The following is a 20,840-nucleotide window of genomic DNA, read 5'->3' as shown; positions in this document are numbered from 1 at the left end:
CACATGACCGTCTGCTTGGAGTTTGCTACAAGGCATCTAAAGGACTCTCAGACCATGAGAAAGAAGATTCCCTAGTCTGATGAAACCAAGATTGAACACTTTGGCCTGAATGCCAAGCATCACATCTGGAGGAAACCTGGCACCATCCCTACGGTGAAGCATGGTGGTGGCAGCATCATGCTGAGGGGTTGTTTTTCAGTGGCAGGGACTGGGATACTAGTCAGGATCGAGGCAAAGATGAACAGAGCAAAGTACAGAGAGATCCCTGATGAAAACTTCTCCAGATCGCTCGGGTCTTCAGACTGGGGCGAAGGTTCACCTTCTGACAGGACAACTCCGCAACCAAGACAACGCAGGATTGGCTTCGGGACATGTCTCTGTATGTCCTTGAGTGGCCCAGCCAGAGCTCGGACTTGAACCCGATCGAACATCTATGGAGAGACCTGAAAATAGCTGTGCAGCGACGCTTCCCATCCATCCTGACAGAGCTTGAGAGGATCTGCAGAGAATAATGGTGTGCCAATACAGGTGTGCCAAGCTTGTAGCATCATATCCAAGAAGACTCGAGGCTGTAATCACTGCTTCAACAACAATTTTGTAAATATGTCATATTTTTGATTCTTTACATTTGTAAAAAATTCTAAATATCTGTTTTCTTTTTGTCATTATGGGGCATTGTGAGTAGATTGAGGGGGGAAAACAATGTAATCCATCAAGCGCTATGATTAAACTGGCTCTCATGAGTACCACCACAGGAAAGGAAGACCCAGATTTACCTCTGCTGCAGAGGACAAGTTCATTAGAGTTACCAGCCTCAACTTGCAGCCCATATAAATGCTTCATAGAGTTCAAGTCACAGACATCTGAACATCAACTGTTCTGAGGAGACTGCGTGAATCAGGCCTTCGTGGTCAAATGTCTACAAAGAAACCACTAAAGGACACCAATAAGAAGAAGAGAATTGCTTGGGCCAAGAAACACGAGCAATGGACATTAGATCGGTGGAAATTTGTCCTTTGGTCTGGAGTCCAAATTGGGGAGATTTGGTTCCAACCGCCATGTCTTTGTGAGATACAGAGTAAGTGAACAGATGATCTCTGCCAGTGTGGTTCCAAACATGAAGCATGGAGAAGGTGTGATGGTGTGGGGGTGCTTAGCTGGTGACACTGTCTGTGATTTATTTAGAATTCAAGGCACACTTTTTTAACCAGCATGGCTACAACAGCATTCTGCAGCGATACACCAAACCATCTGGTTTACGCTTAGTCCCACTATCATTTGTTTTTCAACAGGACAATGACCCAACACACCTCTAGGATGTGTAAGGGCTATTTGACCAAGGAGGGGCGTGATGGAGTGCTGTATCAGATGACCTGATCGCCACAATCCCCCGACCTCAACCCAATTGAGATGGTTTGGGATGAATTGGACCGCAAAGTGAAGGAAACGCAGCAAATAAGTGCTCAGCATATGTAGGAACTCCTTCAAGACTGTTGGAAAATCATTCCAAGTAGAGCTGGTTGAGAGAATGCCAAGAGTGTGCGAAGCTGTCATCAAGGCAAAGGGTGGCTACTTTGAAGAATCTAAAATATGTTCAGATTTGTTTAACACGTTCTTTTTGGTAACTACATGATTCCATATGTGTTATTTCATAGTTGTAATGTCTTCACAATTATTCTACAATGTAGAAAATAGTAAAACATAAAGAAAAACCCTTGAATGAGTAGGTGTGTCCAAACTTTAGACTGATACTGTACATTTCCTGAGCATTCTTATATCTTTTAGAAAGAGGACAGACACTTGTTCCTAATGATTTATTGTCTGACTGTCTTTTTAGCCATTTATGAATGTGTTATTCAAAGTATTTCTATGTGCTATAGTAGTAAAGGCCAAATTCAATATTTTAGCAAATATGTGTTGTACCTGAATGGGTCCTAAAATTCCAAATCAAATAGCTAAATACTCCATGGTATGACCATCTTAAAACAATTCCATATTTCAGCTTAGAATCCCCTCAACCATAAAGTCATAAGATAAGTTATCCCATTTTAATTTTGATAAACATGTTGAAAATATATTTGAAATTGTGCTAACTTGCCTTGAACTAGTTATCTATACAATGATTATTTTTCTCATCTTGATAAATCTTTGAAGTTCAGTTCGATAGGGAGCAGTGTTATGGAGGGTTTAATGTTGATGTTCCTTCCTCTTTTTGCTGCCTTCCCTGGTCCTCTGCATCCTATAGGTCTTCTTAGCCTGCGCTCTCTCTTTCTCCAAAACCTCAGTGTCATCCAGGATCTTCAGGCTTGGGATCTGACTGATCACATACTGCCTGTGTGGCCAGAGGAGGAATATGTTGGTGGGCGAGACACAAAAAGCATAAAGCACATCATTTCATACTGTAGTAATGACAGAACATATGAATGAGGAACAGTAAGTCTGGTATATAGCACGGGTCGGTAACAGGTGACCCAAGTGTTTTTTTGTATATAGATTTATGCGGGGAAAAAACAATTTAATCAATTTTCGAACAAGGCTGTAACGTAACAAAATGGAAAAAGTCAATGGGTCTGAACACTTTCAGAATCCACTGCATATCACACAATTTTAACTCCAACTTATTTTGAGTTATGGAATCATGTCATATTCCTATGACCTGTGGAGGTTACACAACACCTTCTCATCTGAATATAAAAAGACACCTGATCAAAGAGGTGCAGCTTTAGTGTATCAGCTGTGTTCACTCAAGCTCACCTGTAGTCTATGTACTGGTCTAGACTCCCTCCATTGAAGTAGCTGGGTGCTGATTCGTTGTTCATCATGCTGAGAATCCTACAGGAATTAAAAACATCCAGAGGTCAGACAACAACACTTAAATGCCTAATCACCTTACTCCTTTACATACAGTGAGGGAAAAAAGTATTTGATCCCCTGCTGATTTTGTACGTTTTCCCACTGACAAAGAATTGATCACTCTATAATTTTAATGGTAGGTTTATTTGAACAGTGAGAAAAAATGTAAAATGTAATACATTTATTTGCATTTTAATGAGAGAAATAAGTATTTGACCCCCCTCTCAATCAGAAAGATTTCTGGCTCCCCTGGTGTCTTTTATACAGGTAACGAGCTGAGATTAGGGGCACAGTCTCAAAGGGAGTGCTCCTAATCTCAGTTTGTTAGTTGTATAAAAGACAAATGTCCACGGAAGCAATCAATCAATCAGATTCCAAACTCTCCACCATGGCCAAGACCAAAGAGCTTTCCAAGGATGTCAAGGACAAGATTGTAGACCTACACAAGGCTGGAATGGGCTACAAGACCATCGCCAAGCAGCTTGGTGATTATTCGCAAAGGGAAGAATCAACAAAACAAATCAACAAAAAATATCTAGTTAACAGAAGAAAGGAAGACAAAATAAGGACAAAAGAAGGACAGAAGAAAAAGGAAAAGAAAGAGGACAACAAAGTGAAACAGTCAGCACTTCTATTGCAACTTCGTATTTCGTCGTCCTAACGTAGTCTACACTGCTATCTGCCCAGCAGCTAGCCAGCTAGCAAACGTCCACCGTCTACCGAATAGCAGCACTGTAGAAACTATTACACTCAACTGAACGACTTGATTAGTGTAGTGTTAGCTAGCTACATAGTTGTCTTTGCTGTCTTCGTATCCAAGATAATTGTGTAGTTTAGAGTGTGTAGTCTTAGAGTGATTATCTTAATTTACCGAGGTTAGCTAGCCAGCTATTTGTCGTCCTTAACGTAGGAGACACTGCTAGCTAGCCAACAGCTAGCCAACGTCTACTGAATAGAACTTCCGCACTCAACAACCCGGTCGCATTCCGCTTCGCTCCACAGGTAGTATCACATTTTTCATTTCATTTCATTACAGCACAACGGTTTGATTTGTTTGATCGTAGCTAGCTACATAGCTAGCTACATAGCCGTCTGTGTATCAAAGATAATTGTGTAGTCTAGAGCGATTTTCTAGGTTAGCTAGCCAGCTATTGTCGTTCTTTTAACGCAACGTAACGTAATCAACACTGCTAGCTAGCCAGCTAGCCCCCGAATAGCAGCACTGTAGAAACTACTACACTCAACGGAACGACTTGATTAGTGTAGTGTCAACAACGCAGCCACTGTCAGCTAGCCTACAAAGTCAATAACGCAGCCACTGCCAGCTAGCCTACTTCAGCAGTACTGTATCATTTTTAATAATTTTAGTCAATAAGATTCTTGCTACGTAAGCTTAACTTTCTGAACATTCGAGACGTGTAGTCCACTTGTCATTCCAATCTCCTTGCATTAGCGTAGCCTCTTCTGTAGCCTGTCAACTATGTGTCTGTCTATCCCTGTTCTCTCCTCTCTGCACAGACCATACAAACGCTCCACACCGCGTGGCCGCTGCCACCTAATCTGGTGGTCCCAGCGCGCACGACCCACGTGGAGTTCCAGGTCTCCGGTAGCCTCTGGAACTGCCGATCTGCAGCCAACAAGGCAGAGTTCATCTCAGCCTATGCCTCCCTCCAGTCCCTCGACTTCTTGGCACTGACAGAAACATGGATCACCACAGATAACACTGCTACTCCTACTGCTCTCTCTTCGTCCGCCCACGTGTTCTCGCACACCCCGAGAGCTTCTGGTCAGCGGGGTGGTGGCATAGGGATCCTTATCTCTCCCATGTGGTCATTCTCTCTTTCTCCCCTTACCCATCTGTCTATCGCCTCCTTTGAATTTCATGCTGTCACAGTTACCAGCCCTTTCAAGCTTAACATCCTTATCATTTATCGCCCTCCAGGTCCCCTCGGAGAGTTCATCAATGAGCTTGATGCCTTGATAAGCTCCTTTCCTGAGGACGGCTCACCTCTCACAGTTCTGGGCGACTTTAACCTCCCCACGTCTACCTTTGACTCATTCCTCTCTGCCTCCTTCTTTCCACTCCTCTCCTCTTTTGACCTCACCCTCTCACCTTCCCCCTACTCACAAGGCAGGCAATACGCTCGACCTCATCTTTACTAGATGCTGTTCTTCCACTAACCTCATTGCAACTTCCCTCCAAGTCTCCGACCACTACCTTGTATCCTTTTCCCTCTCGCTCTCATCCAACACTTCCCACACTGCCCCTACTCGGATGGTATCGCGCCGTCCCAACCTTCGCTCTCTCTCCCCCCGCTACTCTCTCCTCTTCCATCCTATCATCTCTTCCCTCTGCTCAAACCTTCTCCAACCTATCTCCTGATTCTGCCTCCTCAACCCTCCTCTCCTCCCTTTCTGCATCCTTTGACTCTCTATGTCCCCTATCTTCCAGGCCGGCTCGGTCCTCCCCTCCCGCTCCATGGCTTGACGACTCAATGCGAGCTCACAGAACAGGGCTCCGGAAGGCCGAGCGGAAATGGAGGAAAACTCGCCTCCCTGCGGACCTGGCATCCTTTCACTCCCTCCTCTCTACATTTTCCTCCTCTGTCTCTGCTGCTAAAGCCACTTTCTACCACTCTAAATTCCAAGCATCTGCCTCTAACCCTAGGAAGCTCTTTGCCACATTCTCCTCCCTCCTGAATCCTCCTCCCCCCCCCCCCCTCCTCCCTCTCTACAGATGACTTCGTCAACCATTTTGAAAAGAAGATCGACGACATCCGATCCTCGTTTGCTAAGTCAAACAACACCGCTGGTTCTGCTCACACTGCCCTACCCTGTGCTCTGACCTCTTTCTCCCCTCTCTCTCCAGATGAAATCTCGCGTCTTGTGACGGCCGGCCGCCCAACAACCTGCCCGCTCGACCCTATCCCCTCCTCTCTTCTCCAGACCATTTCCGGAGACCTTCTCCCTTACCTCACCTCGCTCATCAACTTATCCCTGACCGCTGGCTACGTCCCTTCCGTCTTCAAGAGAGCGAGAGTTGCACCCCTTCTGAAAAAACCTACACTCGATCCCTCCGATGTCAACAACTACAGACCAGTATCCCTTCTTTCTTTTCTCTCCAAAACTCTTGAACGTGCCGTCCTTGGTCAGCTCTCCCGCTATCTCTCTCAGAATGACCTTCTTGATCCAAATCAGTCAGGTTTCAAGACTAGTCATTCAACTGAGACTGCTCTTCTCTGTATCACGGAGGCGCTCCGCACCGCTAAAGCTAACTCTCTCTCCTCTGCTCTCATCCTTCTAGACCTATCGGCTGCCTTCGATACTGTGAACCATCAGATCCTCCTCTCCACCCTCTCCGAGTTGGGCATCTCCGGCGCGGCCCACGCTTGGATTGCGTCCTACCTGACAGGTCGCTCCTACCAGGTGGCGTGGCGAGAATCTGTCTCCTCACCACGCGCTCTCACCACTGGTGTCCCCAGGGCTCTGTTCTAGGCCCTCTCCTATTCTCGCTATACACCAAGTCACTTGGCTCTGTCATAACCTCACATGGTCTCTCCTATCATTGCTATGCAGACGACACACAATTAATCTTCTCCTTTCCCCCTTCTGATGACCAGGTGGCGAATCGCATCTCTGCATGTCTGGCAGACATATCAGTGTGGATGACGGATCACCACCTCAAGCTGAACTTCGGCAAGACGGAGCTGCTCTTCCTCCCGGGGAAGGACTGCCCGTTCCATGATCTCGCCATCACGGTTGACAACTCCATTGTGTCCTCCTCCCAGAGCGCTAAGAACCTTGGCGTGATCCTGGACAACAAACTGTCGTTCTCAACTAACATCAAGGCGGTGGCCCGTTCCTGTAGGTTCATGCTCTACAACATCCGCAGAGTACGACCCTGCCTCACACAGGAAGCGGCGCAGGTCCTAATCCAGGCACTTGTCATCTCCCGTCTGGATTACTGCAACTCGCTGTTGGCTGGGCTCCCTGCCTGTGCCATTAAACCCTACAACTCATCCAGAACGCCGCAGCCCGTCTAGTGTTCAACCTTCCCAAGTTCTCTCACGTCACCCCGCTCCTCCGCTCTCTCCACTGGCTTCCAGTTGAAGCTCGCATCCGCTACAAGACCATGGTGCTTGCCTATGGAGCTGTGAGGGAACGGCACCTCAGTACCTCCAGGCTCTGATCAGGCCCTACACCCAAATAAGGGCACTGCGTTCATCCACCTCTGGCCTGCTCGCCTCCCTACCACTGAGGAAGTACAGTTCCCGCTCAGCTCAGTCAAAACTGTTCGCTGCTCTGGCTCCCCAATGGTGGAACAAACTCCCTCACGACGCCAGGACAGCGGAGTCAATCACCACCTTCCGGAGACACCTGAAACCCCACCTCTTTAAGGAATACCTAGGATAGGATAAAGTAATCCTTCTCACCCCCCCTCCCCCCCTTAAAATATTTAGATGCACTATTGTAAAGTGGTTGTTCCACTGGATGTCATAAGGTGAATGCACCAATTTGTAAGTCGCTCTGGATAAGAGCGTCTGCTAAATGACTTAAATGTAATGTAAATGTAAATGGAAGAAACACAAAATAACTGTCAATCTCCCTCGGTCTGGGGCTCCATGCAAGATCACACCTCGTGGAGTTGCAATGATCAAGAGAACGGTGAGGAATCAGCCCAGAACTACACGGGAGGATCTTGTCAATGATCTCAAGGCAGCTGGGACCATAGTCACCAAGAAAACAATTGGTAACACACTACGCAATGAAGGACTGAAATCCTGCAGCACCCGCAAGGTCCCCCTGCTCAAGAAAGCACATATACATGCCCGTCTGAAGTTTGCCAATGAACATCTGAATGATTCACAGGACAACTGGGTGAAAGTGTTGTGGTCAGATGAGACAAAAATGGAGCTCTTTGGCATCAACTCAACTCGTGTTTGGAGGAGGAGGAATGCTGCCTATGACCCCAAGAACACCATCCCCACCGTCAAACATGGAGGTGGAAACATTATGCTTTGGGGGTGTTTTTCTGCTTTGGGGACAGGACAACTTCACTGCATCAAAGGGACGATGGACGGGGCCATGTACCGTCAAATCTTGGGTGAGAACCTCCTTCCCTCAGCCAGGGCATTGAAAATGGGTCGTGGATGGGTATTCCAGCATGACAATGACCCAAAACACACAAGGCAACAAAGGAGTGGCTCAAGAAGAAGCACATTAAGGTCCTGGAGTGGCCTAGCCCGTCTCCAGACCTTAATCCCATAGAAAATCTGTGGAGGGAGCTGAAGGTTTGAGTTGCCGTCAGCCTTGAAACCTTAATGACTTGGAGAAGATCTGCAAAGAGGACTGGGACAAAATCCCTCCTGAGATGTGTGCAAACCTGGTGGCCAACGTCAAGAAATGTCTGACCTCTGTGATTGCCAACAAGGGTTTTGCCACCAAGTACTAAGTCATGTTTTGCAGAGGGGTCAAATACTTATTTCCCTCATTAAAATACAAATCAATTGATAAACATTTTGACATGCGTTTTTCTGGATTTATTTGGTTTTTCTCTCTCATTGTTCAAATAAACCTACCATTAAAATTATAGACTGATCATTTCTTTGTCAGTGGGAAAATGTAAAAAATCAGCAGGGGATCAAATACTTTTTTTCCCTCACTGTATCTACCTCTATCGCTCCAGTACCCCTGCACATTGTAAATATGGTATTGGAACTGACCCTCTATATAGCTTACTTACTTTCTTGTGTTGTTCTTATCTTATTTGTATTTCTTGTTTGTTCTAACTTATGTTGTTTTTAGGATAACATTGATTTATGTATTACTGCATTGTACTTGTGCATGATACATTTCAAACTTGAAAATGGCGTTCGTTTCATGTTTTTTTATGTTGTATTAACATGTCTGTTCAATGCTCCACAATGCTGCACCCTACTGAACGCAGTTCGGAATGAAAACAACAAAGATGTTGGCTTTTTTGCCTGGGTGGCCAGGCAGAAACACACACGCACACACTGCCCCAATGGCTTCAGTAAAAGCCAGTCTTACTTGATGTTGGGGAACTTGCTTCGGATCTCCTCAACGAAGATGGGCAGGTTGCCGACCTTGTTCTTGTTGATCCACACGGTGGTGACACTAGGCATGTAGGGGAACTTGACGTGGGACGAGTAGCTGTTGCAGTCCAGGATCAGAGTGCTGAGCTTCTCCAGTTCACCCAGGAGAGCTGGGCTCCGTTGGCAGCTGAATGAAGGAGAAACATTGCCAGGTAGACTGTGTGTTAATAGTATAGTACACATGCATAGCATGTCTCTGATTGGTGCATGAAAGAGAGAGATGGAATTCAGATGTGTGTGTGTGTGTGTGTGTGTGTGTGTGTGTGTGTGTGTGTGTGTGTGTGTGTGTGTGTGTGTGTGTGTGTGTGTGTGTGTGTGTGTGTGTGTGTGTGTGTGTGTGTGTGTGTGTGTGTGTGTGTGTGTGTGTGTGTGTGTGTGTGTGTGTGTGTTTGCCTCTGTCTCTACAGGGCTCAGAGCAGAAGGATACTCCTCCAGCAGGTTGTAGCTGAGGTCCAACACTTCCAGGGTGTCTCGCTGGGCTAGTATGACTTCGTAGGGAATCTCTAGCAATCCCTGGTAGGCAAAGGAGAGACTCCGAAGCCCCAGCACCGGGCCTGGCTGACCGGGCTGACCAGGCCCCCCTGTCTCCATGGCCAAGAGGCAGAGCTACAGCCTCCCAACACCTCACTTCTTGGTGTCAACTAGCCAGATTACCAGGGGATTCAGATACATGGTGCCATAACTCCCAATATCCACCCTCAAATCAAAACGACAAGGGCATCATGGTTTAGTTATTGAGATGACTAATTACCAAAACCTCTTTTCCAGGAGTTAAACATAAACAAGCAGCCAAAATGCTAATCGCTCACCTAAACATCTGCTGAATTGTACATATAATTGACTGACATGATAGTTAAATCAGCTGATGTCCCAGAGAAAACTGGGTTCAAATACTATTTGTAATCTTTTACGCACTGTTACACGGGTAGAAAGAATACACTAACAAGCATTTTATGGCTAGAGGAACATAATACAGTAGTTTATCGTCAGTGAGGTGGTTCGGTTATCATTCAGTTCACCCTTCTTTATTTGTAGAATATAGTAGATCAACAGCAGTGCCTGTTGTCATGTGCTACTATAAAGTCCATTCACCATTAGATCGGGGCTGAGAGTATTGGAGTCCAGGAGGCTATGAATGAATGACCCACTCTGTTAGAAAACCAGACGAAATGCCAGTACATGTAATTCCCTCAGTGAAATGTTTTTCTCCAGGCAGATAAGCCCTCTCATAGTTCTACAAACATCTTTAAATCTTACCATTTGAAATAATTATATGAAAAAGCTACGGTTGTATGGTCAGCAACTCTTAAAAAACAATCTGGATCGCTCACGAATGACACCACGGGTGCAGCAAAGCTGTCTCTCAAACTTGTCAGAGATACTTAGGAACATTCATAGAAGCAGGTCAGTTCAAATAGGCAAACATGATTTCACAAACAATACATACAGCGCATGAACAGATCTATATACAGGTAATCATTCCATTTGATCCAACTCACCGCGATTTGTGGTTTTCAGGCAGCTTTACCGGCTGAGATGCAGTCTGCTCACTGCACATAAAAGGCACTCATTCATGGCTCAGCTCTGGATCACAAGATCCGGATAATCACATTGGCCATTAACCCCTTCCTGTCCACTGGATCTCCCAAAGACATTGACCCGGCAAAACAAGTGGCTTAACAATATGTTACGTTTCAGATAGAAATGTAATGAATAGAGTTGACACGATTCCTTATTCCACGTGTCAGAGAGCCATGTTCATTCTACATAATACATTTCTCTCTAAATGTTCCACAATGTACTGGCCCAGTTAATGTACTGGCCCAGTTATTCCCAAACAAAAATCGTTTTTATAGTTATTCTTGTAGTCAAGGGATACCGTGACGAGATCCTGAGGCCCATTGTCATGCCTTTCATTCACCGCCATCGCCTCATGTTTCAGCATAACACACAGCCTCATGTTGCAAGGCTCTGTACATAATTTCTGGAAGCTGAAAATGTCCCAGTTGTTCCATGGCCTGCATACTCACCAGACATGTTATGTGTACAATAGCGTGTTCAAGTCATGTGTACAACAGCGTGTTCCAGTTCCCGTCAATATCCAGCAACTTCGCACAGCCATTGAAGAGTGGAAAAACATTCCACAGGCCATAATCAACAGCCTGATCAACTCCATGCGAAGGAGATGTGGCAAATGGTCACACCAGATACTGATTGGGTTTCTGATCCACGCCCCTACCTTTAAAAAAAAAAGTTCCGTGACTAGCATATCTATACTCCTAGTGATGTGAAATCCATAGATTAGGGCCTAATGCTTTTATTTAAATTGACTGATTTCTTTATATGAACTGTAACTCAGTAAAACCTTTGAAATTTTTGCATGTTGCATTTATTTTTGGTTCAGTGTACTTTAGAATACTAATAGATACTGCACATTTCCCCTGAAATAAGCCATATAACACTAAACAGTAATATCACTGGCTAAAATAACACAGCAACAGTAACATTATCTGTATACATATTATTAAAGATAGACTCAGCGATATGATGTAGAAGCAGAAAGTAAACAGCATAGTGGGTTATTTTCCGCAACCACTAAGCGATTTGAAGTGTGAGGCTCAACTTCTCAGCTGTTTTAGTCCCCTGGTAACCACGCTGTGAACAGCAGGGATGTTGATGCTCTCATAGAACAAAACGTATAAGATCTCCAAAGCCCGTCTTTCTCCATACATTTTCCCCAAAGGAATGGCTGAACAACCCAGACTCATTTCTGGGTTTTAGTACCTTTGCTATTCTATTAGCTGGCTCCCCCTCGGCCCGGGGAAACAGCCTCTCGCTCTGAAGCACCTCGCTCCTTGGCTCTTATTTGGTTGACAACTCAGCCATCAATCGGTAAGTCTCCGCTCTCTACTGTATAGCTACTGGATTTGTTGTTGTTGTGGTCTCTGGGTTCCTGCTTTGGCTAGATTAATTGGTGTTGATTTCTGGCTTATTACTTAGTTATGTCAACCATGGTGGTTGGCTATTTAGCTGGCTAGGCTAGCATGCATACTAAAATAACTAACTTTATCTGGCTGGCTTGCTTGCCGGCTAAGAGAACTGCATATACAGCACCTTCGGAAAGTATTCAGACCCCTTGACTTTTTCCGCATTTTGTTACGTTACAGCCTTATTCTAAAATTGATTAAATACAAATACATCCTCAGCAATCTGCCCACAATACTCCATAGTGAAAACAGGTTTTAATAAATGTTTGCAAATGTATTAAACATTTTAAATGTAATATCACATTTATATAAGTATTCCGACCCTTTGCTATGACACTCCAAATTGAGCTCATGTGCATCTTGTTTTCAATGATCACCTTTGATGTTTTTACAACTTGATAGGATTCCACCTGTGGTAGATTCAAATGATTGGACATGATTTGGAAAGGTAAACACCTGTCTATTTAAGGTCCCACAGTTGATAGTGCATGTCAGAGCAAAAACCAAGCCATGAGGTCAAAATAATTGTCCGTAGTGCTCCGCGACAGGATAGTGTCTGGGGAAGGGTATTAAAAAGATTCTGCAACATTGAAGGTCCCCAAGAACACAGTGGCCTCCATCATTCTTAAATGGAAGAAGTTTGGAACCACCAAGACTCTTCCTAGAGCTGGCCACACGGCCAAACTGAGGAATCGGGGAAGAAGGGCCTTAGTCAGGGAGGTGACCAAGAACCCGATGCTCAATCTGACAGTGCTTCAGAGTTCCTCTGTGGAGATGGGAGAACCTTCCAGAAGGACAACCATCTCTGCAGCCCTCCACCAATCAGATCGTTATTGTAGAGTGGCCAGGCGGAAGCCACTCCTCAGTAAAAGACACATGACAGGCCACTTGGAGTTTGCCAAAAGGCACAAAGATTCTCTGGTCTGAACCAAAATTAAACTATTTGGTCTGAATGCCAAGTTTCTGGAGGGAATCTGGCACCATCCCTATGGTGAAGCACAGTGGTGGCATGGTGGAGAGTAGTCAGGATTGAGGCAAAGATGAACGGCACAAAATACAGAGAGATCCTTGATGAAAACCTGCTCCAGAGTGTTCAGGACCTCAGACTGGGGCAAAGCTTCCCCTTCCAACAGGACAATGACCCTAAGCACCTTCATGATGTTGCCCTGTTGGGTGAGGTTTATGACTTCCCCTATAAATACCCTTCTCCCTTCTCCCTCCAATCTACAGAATGGACTCTTGGAAAGCCCTTTGTTACCACAGAGAATGGATGGTAACATCAAAAGGTTGGGGAATGGAACATTATTTCCCTTCCTCAACCAGTTGAAAGTGTCTGTTGGTACTTAAAGAATATTACCGGTATGTCAGATCAGTTGTTGTCTGGGACATTATATCTGATGATAGGACGACATAAATTGGATCTAGGAAAGTCTACACATTCTAGGTATCAGATTCACATGGAATTGTTGTGCCATTGAAATGTTTAAATATGAAACTATTTGTGAAAAGATTACATTGAATTTTAGCCTCCTAAATAAGATAATTGTTTCATAGTATAACTTAGGCCCAGTCAGTGGCCACACCCAAGTGAACAGACATTGGTTGAGAACAACACTTCTCTCCCCAGTAAAAAGCCTGTTGACGGGAGTCAACCTTAGATGACGTGAGGACTGCTGTCCGTAGAATTTAAAAGGGCTAATTTCAACTACAACCTAACGTAATTTACATGAGACAAGATAACGTGGAGGTGAGATTGCCACGTTAGAATTGTGAATTTCGACTAGACCAGCCAGAATACAGCGCAAGCTGATTATGGCAGAATGGTATGAACTTTGAACTATTATTCCCAAAGAAGAAGTGATTACATCCTAGTTGTCGCCATCGTTAGTGGAATACTACATTCCTAGTTTTGTAGCCAAAACCAAATTCGCACTCTTTCTTCTTCATTAATGAGTTGTAAATTCATCAATTATGCATGAAGTAGATCGAGACCAGTCTTAAAAGCCAGGTAACAGTGTTTAATTCAAGAGTACTAACTAAAAATACAAAAGAACCCATTTAAAGAGAGGACATGAAATGACATCATCCACACCCAAGTGAACAGACATTGGTTGAGAACTATGAAACACGTCCTTCTCTCCCCAGTAAAAAGCCAGTGTTTTCAGGTCTGGAGAGTCAACCTCATAAACCAGTTCCTGTCTAAAAGATATCTTCTCCTCCACTAATGGAATATCAAGGACCATTCTTATCTGTCAGAAAAAATATATCATCCCTCTCCCTTAAACCTCCCGCAGGTACAGACAATTAATTTTTTACTTGCATTTTCAGTAACAACCTAACAGCTAACCAAGAACCCATGAGATTTCAAGATAACATAATAGTATTAGAATAAATGGTTCTAATTGAAATGATTTATTAATCATTTCAACTGCAGTTGAGAACACAGCCTAGGAATTTTCAACGTAGACTAGCCAGAAAGAGTATTCAAAGGACAATGCTGATTACTTGGCAAATGGTATCTTCGAACTCTTCAAAGCAACTAAATTATTTGCCCTTTTCCGAAAGAAGAATGTGATTACATTCTGTATTTACAGTAGCATAGGTTCTCAAGATCTGATAGGAATTTGTCCCTCAGTCTTCCTGCTCTTTCATTCAAACCCAATCCCCTTTGTAACCAGCCAAAACCAAATTCATGACATGATTAGTAATCTTTGATCTATCCTTCATATAATGAGTTCTGTGTGATTATTTAAAATTAATAATTAAACCAATATGCATTCAACTTGTTAGATTCGAGATAACCAAGTCTTTAAAATCCAGGTAACAGTGTTTAATTCAAGAGAGTACTAACTAAAAATACAAAGAACTTACATTTAAAGAGAGGACATGAAATGACATCATCAGTTTCTCACACTCTCTCCGATCCACAAATCAATAGCACAGTGTTTTCAGGTCTGGAGATTTAAGTGATTGCCTATCCAATATGCTGTGTCTATAAACCAGACATTCCAATCTGTCTAAAAATATCTTCTTGTTTGAGGCACTAATGGAATATCAAGGACCATTCTTATCTGTCAGAAAATATTGTTTATTATCTCTCTCCCTCTGTAATAAACTTCCCGCATTAGAAGATTTATTAGAAATTAATGGAACTCTTTTGACTTTTCAGCTGGATTTTGCATTTTCAGTAACAGCTTAACAAAACATTTGGAAATAAATATGGACGTAGAACAAAACAAACATTTCTTGTGGGAGTCCTGGGAGTGCATTCACAAAGACCAGCAAAGGTTTTATAATGCATTTATGACTTTTGTTGACTCTGTAACATTTGCTTTTGTGGCTGAACGCTGTTCTCAGATGATTGAATATTGTGCTTTGCAATAAAGGTTTTTGAAATCTGACACAGCGGTTGCATTAAGAACAAGTTCATCTTTAATTCTATGTAAAATGTTAGAAATAAATGGTTCTAATCCAGTGAAATGTACAATCATAAAGCACATTATTAATCAGAACAAACTGGAGACTCGATCATGAACTGCAGGTTGCCAACAGCTGCAGTTGAGAACACAGCCTAGGACGAGGACAGACAATCTCCTAAGAAGGATTTAGTAAATTAATAATTAAACCACGTACTTCAAACAATATCCGCTCTAAATGAGAAATGGGATTAAAAAGATAGGAACAGGTGGGGACGTCCAGAAAGAGTATTCAAAGGACAAAAAGGGGAACGATCTCCAGCAGGGCAAACCAGAAGGAAAAGCAAAATGACAAGACAATATAAGACAAAACATCTTCGACCCATCTATCAAAGCACTGGCTCAAAGGAAATCATAGATCTTGCAACTTTTCAGACTTTTCCGAATGGGCTAGGTTATTGAGAATGCATAAAACAGATTCAGGCCAGGAGAGTAACAACTAGGGACAGACTGAGACACAGCAAGTAGGAACAAGAACAGGTTCTCAGGGAACAGACTGAGACCCAGCAAGACCAGGGGCAGAAGCAGAAAAAAATTACAGACTTATTCCTTTGTCCCTCAGTCCTGAGTCCTGCTCTTTCATTCAAACCCAATGGCCCTTTCTTTGTGTGAGCCACTGAAGAACAGCCAGACAGTGTCGGGGTTACTCCACAAGGGACTTCATGACATGATTAGTAATCAATGTATGATCTATCCTGTGCATATATATGTAATTCTGTGTGATTATTTAGTAAATAAATAATTAAAACAACGCCAATTTGTGTATTGCTGATTCAACTTGTTAGCCAGAGTTCAAATAGATAACCAAGTACTTTATGACAATCAGAATGAGACTGAATAAGGTGATGATTAATAATTGACTGATATTGATATTTAGATTAGGGGGAGTATCGTAGCTTGGATGAATAAGGTTAACCCAAGAGTAAACTGCCTGGGACAGCATGGCTCCCACGCCAGGGTAGTGGGTTCCCGACCCGGGACCACCCAACAATAAACTGTTTAGTGCACACAGGTGAACAAGGATAAGCGGATGCAAAACGCTTTGGAGATAGAACAACTATCTGACCGGTGAGGAGGAAGGGAGTTGGCTCTGGATACTGAAGACCGATTCATTATATTCCTCCGGCATGTATATTATTAGTAGTATTGGACAGAAAAACAGGAGAAATAGCAGACATTTTCTGACAAAAACGTTTTGGAAAGGATAGAATCTGACCAATCAAAAGAAGGATTATAACACAACCAGGGATGACCCAAAACAACAGGTGAAAACCTGAACAAAAAATCCAAAAAGGAATGGTCTCAAATCTGAGGTTTGTAGGGTTTCACATAATATACTGGGGAGAGATTGCCATCCAAGGCAAACATGACTGGGCTCCCTAACTGTCTATGTCATGTTCCCGGCCAGATCCGGTCCAGCGTAGATGGACCGGTAAGGCAGTACAGGTACTGCAGTCGCCCTCCGCTTACTGATGAGCTCTGGCCTTTAACTGGACATGAAATGACAAAATGACCAGCGGAACCGCAATAGAGACAGAGGCGGTTGGTGATTCTCCGTTCCTTCCAGCAGAAAGATGTCAACAGTCTCTCTTCTATGAGCTCGGTGACGAAGATCTACCCGTCGTAATGAACTGGAGAGCTATGGTTACCAGTTGTTTGAGGCTTCTATTGTGGAAGAGTGTCGAATAAGAGCTGTTTCAACAAGTGGACTAGGCTGAGGCCAATCAGTTGTTTACTGCGCGTACACGGCTCGGTGCGCTACCCGTGCCTTATTTTTCCTCTGTAATGAATATGCTATTGTCCAGTTGAAATATTATTGAAGATTTATTATAAAAATCCGACCCTACATAGGAATGGAACTCTTTCCCAAAAACTGAACTTTTCAGCTCCTCTTTAAAGTTCAGATTTTGCACTCAGCGCTTGCCTCCCAGTGCTGTGCCCCACTGGAACCAGAGGAGTGAACTAAATGCGTTGGGTTGGAGAAGAACAATATCACACTGGGTGAGTATTTGGACTGCCCGGATAACAAGGTGGGTTATTAACCCTAGGTTCCGGAGACTCAGAAGACCCGGAAAGCTGGTGGCAAACATTTACTGTCCTGAGAGGTGGGAGACCTGGCGAGGGTCTCAACGCATGCCGAGCAGCAGACAATTCCTGACCAGCAAACTCGGTAGAGTGAAGAATCCATATAATTCTTGGTATCCTTCTGTTATGAGGTGAATGAGGACCCAAAAGCGACTTTTGTTTAATCCAGTAAAGAAATATACAATCATAAAGCACAATTCCACTCGTAATGACGAGAACAAACTGGAGACTGATCATGAACTGCAGGTTGCTTTTGAACGTGGACTGCTCAACGCAGCATCTGAGGGAAACAGATGACAGGGCGATGACACAGCACGGTGAACAATAGACAAGGATCCGCAGAAACGGAAAACAAGGGGAGAAATAGGGACTCTAATCAGGGGAAAAGATAGGGAACAGGTGTGGGAAGACTAAATGATTGATTAATCTGACACAGGGGGAAAACGAACAGAAGGAAAAGCAAAATGACAAGACAATATAAGACAAAACATGACATAAAACATGTATCTTTCATCAAAGTTTATGATGAGTATTTCTGTTATTTGATGTGGCTCTCTGCAATTTCTCCGGATGTTTTGGAGGCATTTCTGAACATGGCACCAATGTAAACTGAGGTTTTTGGATATAAATATGAACTTGATCGAACAAAACATACATGTATTGTGTAACATTGAGTCCTGGGAGTGCCATCTGATGAGGATCGTCAAAGGTTAGTGATTCATTTTATCTATATTTCTGCTTTTTGTTCTCTTTGGTTGGAAAATGGCTGAATGCTTTCTGTGACTAGTTGCTGACCTAACGTAATGATATGTTCTGCTTTCGCCGAAAAGCCTTTTTGAAATCGGACGTCGTGGTTGGATTAACGAGAAGTGCATCTTTAAAATGGTGTAAAATACTTGTATGGTTGAGGAATTGTAATTATGAGATTTCTGTTGTTTTGAATTTGGCGCCCTACAATTTCACTGGCTGTTGGCGAGGTGGGACGCTAGCGTCCCAAACGATCCCAGAGAGGTTAAAATAGTTTATTCGGAAGACAGCAGCTCTATAAGCACTCTTCCGTGGTGCCCCAGGTTATTAATTAATTTATTGTTACATGGTTTAATTAAATCACGTAATCAATTAAATGTTAGGTAATCAATTTGAAAAATATCCTGTCATTTTATTTAATCAGTCAGAGACACGACAGCACACAGCCAAGAACGTGCAGGAGTGGCTTCGGGACAAGTCTCTGAATGTCCTTGAGTGGCCCAGCCAGAGCCCGGACCTGCACCCGATCTATCGTCTCTGGAGAGATCTGGAAATAGCTGTGCAGCAACACTCCCCATCCAACCTGACAGAGCTTTAGAGGATCTACAGAGAAGAATGAGAGACACTCCCCAAATATAGGTGTGCCAAGAAGACTCACGGCTATAATTGCCAAAGGTACATTTTTTGCTTTGTCATTATTGGGTATTGTGTGTAGATTGATGAGGGGGGGAAATTATTTAATACATTTTAGAATAAGGCTGTAATGTAACAAAATGTTGAAAATGTCAAGGGGTCTGAATACTTTCCGAAGGCACTGTAGACTGAATCCAGGTGAACGCTATGATCCCTTATCGATGTCAGCTGTTGAATCCACTTCAATCAGTGTAGATGAAGAGGAGGAGATCGGTTATAGAATTATTATTTTGCCTTGAGACGGTTGAGACATGGATTGTGTATGTGTACAATTCATAGGGTGAATGGGCAAGGCAAAATATTTGTGCCTTTGAACGGGGTATGGTAGTAGGTGACAGGCATATCGGTTTGGGTGTGTTAAGAACTGCAACGCTGCTGGATTTTTCACGCTCTGCAGTTTCCTGTGAATATGAAGAATGGTCCACCAGCAAAGGACATCCAGCCAACTTCACAGAACTGTGGGAAGCATTGGCCGTCAACATGTGTCAGCATCCCTGTGGAACGCTTTCAACAATTTGTGGGGTCCAGATATTCAGAGGTGCAACTCAATATTAGGAAGGTGCTCCTAATGTTTTGTACACTCGGTATATGTTCTAAACAATTGTCCATTGCCAGAGGTACAAGGCAAGGATGTCCTCTCAGCAGTTTGTTCTTTGCTTAATCACTGGAACCCCTGGCTCAGGCAGTTTGTCAGTCCACACATGTTCCTATCACTGCTCACATCTCTGACCACTATATCTCCCTTTATGCGGAGGATATTTTATTATATGTTGGAGATGCTCCTCGTACTTTACCAGTCCTTCTCAATATCTTTAAAAACTTCAGTTCAATCTCAGGTTGCAAAATTAATTGGGCCAAATCCTCACTAATACCGCTTTTTAAAGATGAGATGATGAGAAATAGCTCCCTGTCCCCTGACATCCCAATAGTAAGCCATTTCAAATATCTAGGTATTGACATCCATCCGTCCTTACAGATCACCACCACTACCAATTTTAATTGTGTTTATAAACAAGTAGAATCAGACCTACAAAGATAGTCTCAATGCACAAATTAAATTAATATACTTCCTCGGATAAACTTTTACAGCTCTATGATTCCACTTTCACCGCCGCTGGGATATTGGAAGAAACTGCACACTTTGATTTCCAAATTTATATGGAGGGGAAATGTCCACTTTACAAAGACAGAAGTGTTCTGCAGGCCAAACCCTCTCCAATCTTAAATTCTATTTCTGGACCTTTATTTTGCCCCCACTATGTGTGTGGTTGAACCCCAATGTCTCAGTGTCCTGGCTGCCCCTCTAGGAGAATTTACCAAAACTGTACAGGCTCTAAGATCTGGTATATTCAAACATCTCTATCAAAAAAGCCAAACTTACCTTTGGCCCTATCATCATGCAAATGCATGCAATATGGTGTTCAATGGGGAACCATTGCAAATATATTATTAATCATCACCATTCACTCCCATATGCCATTGTTTAATAATTACAGTCTCCTCATGGGTGGCCAACCAATATCTTTTCCAGTTTGGAGTGAGAGAGGAATTCATACTCTCTCTGACATTGTCGACAGTTGTAGCCTACCTGCATTCTGGAAGGGGTTCAGGGGTCATGATAGGGGCTGTACCAAATGTTTTATGTATTATAATAATTCATTATGCTTATGTTGTATAAATAGAAGGGGAGGGGTTTTACGACCTTTACTGACATTTATAGGGTCCTAGACTACAGATTAACAATACATATACATTATGAGGTTTAATATTGTTCCACAGTACTTTTCTAGTCAGTCTGAGAAATGTGTGACTGTGAAGACAGAACTCTGCAGGGGAGTGTAAGAGATTAGTCAGACATTCCACTATAAATCAACTTGGACATT

At 43.4% G+C, this 20,840-nt stretch overlaps 1 protein-coding gene across 1 annotated transcript; it reads right to left on the bottom strand.

Moving 5' to 3' along the window:
- Window positions 1-1,663: 1,663 nt before the first annotated feature.
- On the bottom strand, window positions 1,664-10,969 carry LOC124008930 (U2 small nuclear ribonucleoprotein A'-like). The gene is made up of 4 exons (XM_046320528.1): window positions 10,469-10,969; window positions 8,905-9,096; window positions 2,755-2,832; window positions 1,664-2,332 (listed from the first exon to the last, which is right to left on the bottom strand). The coding sequence occupies exons 1-4, from the start codon at window positions 10,525-10,527 to the stop codon at window positions 2,188-2,190; spliced, it is 474 nt and encodes a 157-aa protein (XP_046176484.1). The 5' UTR covers window positions 10,528-10,969; the 3' UTR covers window positions 1,664-2,187.
- Between the last annotated feature and the right edge of the window lie 9,871 nt (window positions 10,970-20,840).

This window comes from Oncorhynchus gorbuscha, linkage group LG21 (assembly GCF_021184085.1).
Source record: "Oncorhynchus gorbuscha isolate QuinsamMale2020 ecotype Even-year linkage group LG21, OgorEven_v1.0, whole genome shotgun sequence".
NCBI classification, from domain to species: domain Eukaryota; kingdom Metazoa; phylum Chordata; class Actinopteri; order Salmoniformes; family Salmonidae; genus Oncorhynchus; species Oncorhynchus gorbuscha.
The sequence above is the reverse complement of the archived record's forward strand: the minus strand, read 5'-3'. Positions and strand labels throughout refer to the sequence as shown.